Source organism: Cryptomeria japonica, unplaced genomic scaffold, assembly GCF_030272615.1.
Source record: "Cryptomeria japonica unplaced genomic scaffold, Sugi_1.0 HiC_scaffold_81, whole genome shotgun sequence".
Classification (NCBI taxonomy): Eukaryota; Viridiplantae; Streptophyta; class Pinopsida; order Cupressales; family Cupressaceae; genus Cryptomeria; species Cryptomeria japonica.
The window spans coordinates 508,750-518,768 of NW_026728903.1; the positions used below are offsets into that span (position 1 = coordinate 508,750).

Below are 10,019 nucleotides of genomic sequence, written 5' to 3' on the forward strand. Positions count from 1 at the left end.
CTTCAATCACATACAGTGTCTCATTGGAGTGTCCATATGCCAACAAATATCTCCACTCTCCAAGTCTCTAATGATAACTGAATCAAGTGTGAACTCCACAATTTTCCTAGTTGCCCCATTTGTGATTTGATAGATGGAAAGAACATTATTTGTCAAGTGGGGTATACACAACACATCATTGAAGGAGTTATCCCCAATGGCAATAGATCCTTTCCCAAGCACATCCATATATGCATGATTACCCATCAAAATCTGTGACATGTGGCAAGGCTCAAATGTAGAAAACATAGACTGTGAAGATGCCATATGATGAGAACTCCCTGAATCTAGAAGCCATCTCCCTGAATCATGACTTGTAGTAGCATAAAGAGCTTGTCCCTTTCCTTTATTTGTCCCAAAAGAGTGATCATTTCCTTTATATTTGGAAGAAGAAACCGATGTAGACATTCTAGAAGGTAGGTTGATTCTATTCTTCTCAAGAAGATTCTTCAACTCATCAATATCCTTCATGATGTCCTGACTTCTTGCAATATCCACAAAAAAATTATCCTTATATGATTTCCTCTTAGGTGAGAATGGTGAATCACCTTGTTGTGGAGAGGAAGATTGTGCTCCATCTTGTTGTGGTTTTGACTTAGGTTGCTTGTGATTCTTTCATTTTCCTTTGACTACTTTGATTCCATTTATTATCCTCCAAAGCTTGTGACTTTGAAGATTTGAGAATCCCCATCGTGGTCAACTTAGATTGCTCAAGTATCAACATCTTCATGAATGAATCAAATGAGGGAGAAGTGTATGAGGAACCTTGAGCTAACCTATGAGTGTGAAAGATAGATACAAAGGCTGCATACTCTGAAGGAAGCTTGTCCAACAAGTTATAAACCAATTGAGCATCCATTTTGTCAATTCCACAATCCTTTAGCTTTTCTCTTAGCTCAGTTGCTTGTGTGACATAATTTTGTATTGTATCAAAATCCTTGGGAGTTCACTATCAAGCTTGTAGCCCTTAATCTCATCAACTCGACCATACAATTTTTGAAAAATATCCCAAGCCTCTTTAATTGTTGTACACTTATCAATGTGAAAAATGAGGTCATTTGATACATACTTTCTAAGAGTTCCAAGTGCCATAACATTCTTAGTAAGCCATTCAATTTTAGCATTAGGATCAGCCTTAGGATTAGGTGGTGCTATTATAGTTTCATTTACATAATGAATGAGTCCTTTTACCATTAGTTTACTCCATGCCTTAATCTTCCATGATGCATAACTATGAGGAGTTAAAAGTGGAAATTTAGGAGAACCCATAGCACCAAAGTGAAAAAAACACAAGATAGAGAGAGGCAGAATCACACAAGACACCCCCCCAAAATACACAATCAAGAAATCACCCCCCCCCTCCCAAAAAAAATGGTGATTTTGGCACTTTATACTTAGTGCATATACAATGGGTCACTTGCAAAACAAGGCAAAGTGGATTTCTAATTTCAATGATTACAATTTCTAAAAATGAGATATAAGAGACTTCAACAAATACTGCTAGTGATCTAAACTAAGATCCAATCAAAATACAAGTACCAAATATGCCAAGAATGGCCAAATACTGAAAGTACAATTTCTACTTAAAATCACTGCAAACAAATGGCAAATTATGAAAGTAGATGAAAAATTATGCACTTTCAAAAAAAAATGGCACATGAAAAGGAATCCATATGAGCCCAAATGAAGCCTCCAAAGTTGTAAAAATTGGGATTTCATGATTTCCGAAAAATCTGTATCTGAAAAATAGAAAAATCCTACACCACTGTATAGATCACAAAATTCTACCCCAAAATGGAAAACAATGCTTGAAAAAACGAGTCCGGATGAGTGAGATATCACTATTTGAAAATTGCCTGCAAAATTATAATTTCTGGAAAATTTCCACCGCAGCTTCAAACTTCAAATGCCTCTAGATTTGGCCTCCAAAGTCTGATTTGGATGAAACAAAAGGAAAAAAATAACTTTATTGGACCTTCTCAATCCAATGATAACCTCATATTTTAATCATCAAGCTTCAATAATAACCTGCAATAGAAAGCTTCAAAATATACAACCCCAAATAGCATTAAATTTCTCTCAATTGACAAACCAATGACACTTTAATGGCTCTGATACCATGTGAAATTTTTCCAAGATCAAGAGGCAATGGAAAGCATAAATAAGAGAGACAAAATAGATGATAGAAATAAACTGTATTCTATCAAGAGAAAATACTGATCAACTGGATCATCAATTGTTCAATTACATACAATGTAGATGAACCTGCTTATATAGGAAAGGCTATATGGATATGTGAGCACACAAAAATGACATGTGGCTCAATAAGAAATAAGGGTAGGTAGGAAATACATGTGGGTAGGTAGGAGAAATAATATAGTTTTCCACATGAGGTGGATCACCCACTGAATGTGGAGTGTAACAACAAGATCACACCAAAAAAGGTGGAAATTCTCCTACACACACTATCCCAATGTGGCACAAACACCCAAGTATCTCATATCCAAACTAATATATAATGAATTTCCTAAGTAAACTTAAGTGAGGTGTAATAATATCCATGATGAATAATTATTTACACCAACAATTACAAACAAATCGGTTCAAGTATGACCATTGGATTACATAGCTATTACTTGCACATCATTCAAGATAACCTTGACCGCTTCATAGAACATTGTATCTCATCACGTGGTTTCCATTAAATGCAATGTACTTGCTTATTCGCAAGATAAAAACCGTTATCTCTACTTGCCAAAAACCATTTGGAACTCCTCATACAATATGCATATGTGGTATAATCATTATCGTTCATCATTTGATCATAAACCAACACAACTGATTCACCAAACTCCATCGGTTAGGGTTTAGCATATCAACAGGTAAGGCTTATCGGTTGATCTCACTCCTTCTCTAGTAATACCGGTTTCCTTCACAAGCTCACTTACTGATTACAATTCCCTTCACTAGCTCTTCCCACCAGTTACAAAACAACATTATTACAACATCATTACCAGTTATAATTGACATCAATCACAACATTAAAGTTCATCAATGCAATCTGCATGGAAATGCCAATAGGAGGACTCTAGAGACATTGGTGATGGAGCACACCGGGTTTGCATGGGGGTCGTGTCTACTAGCACACTTGTATTATGAGCTGCATCAGTTTGTGTATCATGGATCAACGGGATTGGGGTGTGGAGTGACATTATTGCAGGTATGGTCAATGAGCATCTTCTGGTTACATGACCAATACACTTTAGAGGCAGGGGACATGCACGCAATTATGTGCATTTGTATGATATGATTATTTCTCAACCATGGATTGAAAGGTTAGAGTATTGGCACTGAGTGATCGATGAGATGGACAATATGGTATGGAGGCCTTACCTATATTGTGAGGAGTGGGAGGATGATGCAATGGAGATGCCATATATGTTCAGGAGTAGGTATCTGATTGGGTGGACACCATATGTTATTGAGCGACAGTTGATTGAAAGAGTATGAAGGCAATTTGGTAGGATATAGTGGATGGTACGGGGTTCAGGGATGTATGTGTAGATAGTGAGAGATCAGGCTCATTTAGGTCCGTTACTAGCTTATGATCAGGCAGTGATATAGATGCAGGAGATGGTTCCCATGCCTTGGGATATTTGGGCAGATGTGGAGGACGTAGGGATGGACTCTGAGTACAATGCATATTGGGTAGAACATCCATTTCCATGGATGACGGATCCAGGGGAGCCGATACAGGGTGATGGTGGAGATGATAGTGGGGATGGTGGAGGCAGAGGCCAATGATAGAGGCAAGGGGCAATAAGAGAGAGGAGGGTAGCTCAGAGGAGAGATGGAGGGGAGGAGAGGCAGGCTCATGTAGATAGGGGTAGAGGTGGATTGCCGTTACAGGTGCCAGCAGCATAGGTTCCCAAATAGGGATAGGGACAGGGACAGGGACAGGGACAAGGACAGCCACAAGAGTGCGACCTAGCTGATGCTTCCTCTCTTAGTAAAGCCATCTCTCTAGAGGAAATTAACAATACCATTAGACAGATGGCATTAGATAAGGCCCCCGGGCCAGATGGTCTTCCCATTGAATTTATAAGAAAAACATTGGATGGATTGGATAGGAGCTATTGGAGATTTACAATGAAAATTTTAAACAGGGATCGCTGGGAGGTGAGATCAATACAGGGCTTATTAAGTTGATTCCTAAGGATGTGGATATATCTCTAATAAATAACTGGAGACCTATCACTCTCCTAGATGTCTCCTATAAGATTTTGGCCAAAACTCTTGCTCTAAGGCTAACTAAGCTCAAGCCATGCATATTGTTTGATTGTTTCCTTGTATAACAATTTGTAATATTGTCCCTTAGGATGTTTGTTATTGACTAAAAGATAGTTGTGTTGAAATCTTAGATGGATTACTTTTCATAATAATTTTGTTCATAATGATTTGATCTAATCATTTAGAAATCTGAAAAAAAAATTAAAAAAATTTACATTTGATTGTTTCAATATATTATTCATTCTTCATAGGTACCATCTATTTTAGATTAATTTTTTTATTTGAGAGATTTGTTGATAAGTTTTTAATTATGTTTAGATGTTTAAGTTATTTTTTGAAATAATTTAAAAAGTTAGTATATTGTAAAATTAATAAAAAATTAAAATGCTCTATATAAATCAATGTGTCAATTGATAAAATTGTTTGTTTATGGTATTAAGATTGTATAATTGAAACTCAAACATGTTATTTTGATTAGTTAATATGTCAATAGAACTTAAATGCTTATAGAAATTAGAAAATATATTCTTCTTTGTTCTAGTGTGTTCCTTAATGTGTGTAATCTATGGCTAAAGGTGATTTAAAAATATGTTTGAAATACTTAAATCAGAATTAATAGTTTGTCTTGTTGAACCCATTAAATACATGTAGATTTGACTATAGACCATGTTTGTAAGTTTCAAGAATGTGAGTATATATTGTGTAGAACTAATTTGTTTGCAACCAAGGTTTTCAAATCTTGAGAATGTTCCAAAGTAAGTTTTGATACCAATTGGGGGTTACATTTGAATTCCAGCCATGATTACGAATATTAGGAATGTAGGAAGAGTTGAAGTGTATCAAAAAGAGCAACTATTACTATCTGATCTCCATTTACCAATTTTAACAAACTAGAGCATAGTGTATGGTACCAATTTAATTGTATTCCATGTTTGAAAACTTGAGAATGTGACAAAATTTGTATGATATTGATGATGGGTTATATATTGACCATGTTCTATGTTAGCAAACCTTTAATATGTCAAATGAGTTACAATATTCTTTGTATGCATTGCATTTTACTTTGATCATCAATTACAAACTTTAAGCATATCGAGTGAACTGTCATGTGCCAAATATGACTTACATTTTGACTTGGATCCATGTTTACAAATATTAAGAGTGTTGGGATAGTTCTAGTCTAAACATGAATTACCTTTTTTAAAGTGTAACCCATATTTTTTGTGGAGTACGAGAAATAGTAGATATATAAGATATTTAATATTTAATTTATTTATTAGTTAATTATAAATCTATTTCATCAAAAAAATTATAGTATGATTATCTATTATTATCTCTATTAAAATTTATATAATATTAAATTTTAAATATATTGATTATAGAATTGCAGATTTATTATGTCGAGAGGCATCGACAATGACATCAAAATGTCTATAAACAAAAATCCATTTTTTAAACAATTTGATATGCAAATGACGGGTAAATGCATCAAATATGTTGTGTTCTAGGAGTTATTTTATTACTCCAAATAAAATAGAACCCTCCCCAATTGTCTTCAGTGCAAGACTTTAATGGAGTTGTATTCTTGGTGTTTAATATTTTAGAACATTTATTTTACAATGATTCTCTTCTATTATAAATATCTTGCGACATATTTTACATATATTTTTTAAATATAAGTATACTAGTATTCTATATTCAATTACATATTTATATTTGAAAAGAGAGGATGGGACAAGGGAGATATATATATTAAAAACGACAAAGTATGGAAGAGAGATAGAATGAAAGAGATAGATGCGAGAGAGAGTAGGGGAGGTGATAGAGAAAGGTAAAAGGAACATTGAGAAGGGGAGAGATAGAGGTTAAGAGATCAAGAGCAATGAAATACAAAATTAAGTGTGTGGCTTATGTCATCCATGTGTAGATAGGATATAGGAATCTACATCTTATTTTAGTATTCATTTTATTTTTCACATATCTAGATGTTGAAGAAAGTATTAGATATGTATAAAACTTAAACAATATAAATATTTTCAAATTCTTTTTTTATGAAAATTGACTTGAAAATTTAATTTTAATAAGCTAATGAAATATGCACTTTGTTTCTTACCATACTTATTTCTTTATAATCTTTTTATTTTAATCCAGTAAAACATGGTATTTTAAATCATTTCTGTCTCAAAATCTACATCGTTATTACTATTATATATATAAATTTTATAGAGAGTAAATTATTACATATGAATTATCATAGATTCTAATACAACCAGACGCGGAAATGTCACATGGTAATGTCAGTCTTTGGAATGCTAACTTCTCTGCAAATAATTTGTTAAGTTGAAGCTCACCCAATGCGAAAAAAACACATGGGAATACCAGGTATTGGAATGCTAACTTATTTGGAAATAATTGTTCAGCGAGAAAATCTGATAGAAAACCGCAAAAATTGCAGAATTGAAAGACGAGAATAGCAGGCATTGGAACGCTAACAGATAAACGACGTAGAATCACACCCAGTGGATAGCGTGGTAGCAGAGCCATTGGAGGCTTCAACGGTCTATTGATAAGGCATAGCTATCTTATCAGACACGTCGATCTTTCTTTAATATTTACAGGTACGATTACCCAAGTATATAAAGAGGTTGCTATCCCTTAAGAAATCCTTCATTGTGAAAGAACAATACAAGACATTGTATTTGCATTATAGAGAAAGAGAGAAGAGGGAGAGAGGAGAATGAAAGTGTTGAGAGGCGAAGGTGTGTTGATCAAACCCTGTGCGGGTAAAGATCATCGTGAGCTTGTTGAGCTAAACAATTTTGATTTGATTGCACACCTAATGTACGTGAAGCTCGTGTATGTTTTCCAAGCTCCTACCCCGAGCTCAGAGGTGTTGAAGGAAGGACTGGCCAAAGTTCTGGCGGAGTTCAGAGAATGGGCAGGGAGATACACGAAAGAAACACCGAGTGGGTGCCTTGGCATCAATCTGAATGATGAGGGTGTGCTTGTCATAGAAGCCGAAGCAGATGGAACAATAGTAAATGCAATGCCCTTCGATCCCTCTTCATTCCTCCTTGAGTTGGTGCCACCCACATCCACCGTGGTCAATGAGCTCTTACTCCTGCAGGTATGATAACCCACTATATTATCTATGTAAGGAGAAGGATTTACTCATGCGGGTATTGTAAAACTTGTTTTAATTTTTCCTTAAAACTAGAAGATTGTGATAAATATGTTTGTTGATGTAGTTTACTCGATTTACTTGTGGAGGGTTGGTGATAGGCCTAGCTCGTCATCATCATGTTGCAGACGGAAAAGCAGCTACTTTTTTCATGAACTCGTGGGGAAAAATTGTTAGAGGAGAGTGTATTCTACCTCCACTACATGACCGATCTCTATTAAAAGCAAGAGATCCTCCCCAGCCATGTTTTGATCATTATGAATCTAATACTGTAAACCATGAGCACTCTCCAATACTGTCCACTCTAACCACAAAAAAGTTTCATTTTGATGCAATGTTTTTACAGAAACTCAAGTCGAAGGTAAATGGATCTGATCCATCAAAAAAACCCTATACTACTTTTGAAATCCTTGTTGCCCATATGTGGAAATGTATTACAAAAGCTCGAGGCCTTGATGGGGATGTAAAAACAAAAGCTAGCATTCCCGTGGGTGGAAGAAGAAGGTTGAATCCTCCGTTGCCTGAAGAATACTTTGGTAATGTTGTCTATGAATCATTTGCTCAATCCATTGCATCAGAGATCATAAATGGGTCTTTAGAATTTATTTCAGAGTTGATACATAAGTCAGTTACCAAGGTTGATGATAATTTTATACATTCAGCGATTGATTTTTTTGAGATGAGGAAATCAATGTTAGGGCCACCGAGCCTTAATGATAGAACTGATGTATTGCCAGTAAGTTGGATGAAATTTCCTATGCATCATTTTCATTTTGGAGTGGGTGGCCCAGTGTATGTAGGTCCTTCATTAGTGCTGATGGAAGGCCTTTTAATTTTGTATGATTCATGCGGTAAAGAGGGAGGCGTAGAAGTCATGGTTTGCTTGTCAAAAGCAGATATGAATGTACTTGAACAGAATTGGTTTCAAGTTTGATTCTATTTGTCTTCTAAATAATATATAATAAGATTATTTGAATGTTCAGGAGGTCATGTTTAATTGGTTAAAGTATTGACTTTTCAATGTGGAGATTCAAGTTCAATTTTCAATAGGATATCTAATATGGAATTGTAAGTTGATTTTTGCTTTTTCATAGCTGATTTCTAATATTTGCAAATGATAAGATTTATTTTTTTATTAATTAATCTTTGCACTATGTATGTGTAAGTTAATGATTAGTCAACCAACACTTTTAAATGATTGTTAAAATGTTAAAAGATTGAATAAGGCAATTTTGAATAGCAAGTTGAAAAACTTATCCACAAAATCTCCAAAAATGTTAGTAATAAAATTTGTGCAATTTTGAATTTAATTTATAAGACAAATCAATTACTTTTGAATATTTTTAATAATATTTAGAAAAAAACACATTTTCCAAATAAGTATTATTGTAGAATTTTGAACCTGGCCTATCCTCTCTGAACCAACTGATTAGCAAACAATAACAGCAAAAAGAAGAAAACACCAATATCTTTATTGAAGCTTAATTAAAAAATTACATAGAGGCTGTATATATAAAGAATTTGCAGTCTAGAAGAATAAATAATAACTGCAGTTCTAAATATATTCCTAGCTTTGCATGGAAAGCTACTAAGGCTCTCAAACTAAAAAAAGAAAACTACTCCCTAAATTAAGAATACAATAAGTGCATGCACAACATGCTTTATTTACTAAAAACAAACTCATGCAAAAAGCAAAACTAAAAATAGTCCTAAGGATTCATGCATGTTGGAGTACATGCTTTATTTGCATGAATCAACAAAAAAAACTATTAACTAAAAATAGCTTATGCATGGTGATGAATGGATAGCTTCATGTCCAAACTGGAGTTGCATGGAGCTGCATGCTAGAGAAGCATCACTTATCAACATACTTCCCCTTGATGCTGAGAGGGCTGACAATCTTATCTCGTAGTGCTATAAACTGAGCTTTCGCAACCGCTTTGGTGAATATATCTGCTAGCTGATCTTGGGTGTTGATGTGCTTCAATTCGACATCCTTCTTTTGCACCAAATCTCGTATGAAGTGATATTTCAAATCAAAATGCTTAGTTCTGCTATGATGAACCGGATTCTTAGCTAACTTGATGGCACTCACATTGACACAATAAATTACTGTAGGCTGAATTTGTTTTTCTCCAATTTCTTCCAAAACTTTTATGAGCCAAAGGGCTTGTGTACCTGCTGAGGTAATTGCAACATACTCTTCTTCTATAGATGAGAGGGCAACAATACTTTGTTTTTTTGAGCTCCAGGTAATCAAACCAGAACCAAAAGAAAAACAATTTCCAGATGTAGATTTACGGTCATCCATACTACCTCCCCAATCTGAATCACTAAAGACTACAAGATTGAACTTTTCAGAAGAGTAGTAATGAATACCAAAACTTGAATTCCCTTTCACATACCTCAAAATCCTCTTGGCTACCTTCATATGTATTTCAGATGGATTTGTCATATACCTTGAAACAAGTGAAACTGAATAGGCAATATCAGGCCTCGTGTGGGTTAG

General features: G+C 34.6%; 1 protein-coding gene across 1 annotated transcript; it reads left to right on the forward strand.

Annotated features, from left to right (window-relative positions):
* Window positions 1–7,010: 7,010 nt before the first annotated feature.
* LOC131864268 (agmatine hydroxycinnamoyltransferase 1-like) lies at window positions 7,011–8,492 on the forward strand. Its single transcript, XM_059215197.1, has 2 exons — window positions 7,011–7,456; window positions 7,578–8,492. The coding sequence occupies exons 1-2, from the start codon at window positions 7,067–7,069 to the stop codon at window positions 8,442–8,444; spliced, it is 1,257 nt and encodes a 418-aa protein (XP_059071180.1). The 5' UTR covers window positions 7,011–7,066; the 3' UTR covers window positions 8,445–8,492.
* The last annotated feature ends 1,527 nt before the right edge of the window (window positions 8,493–10,019 follow it).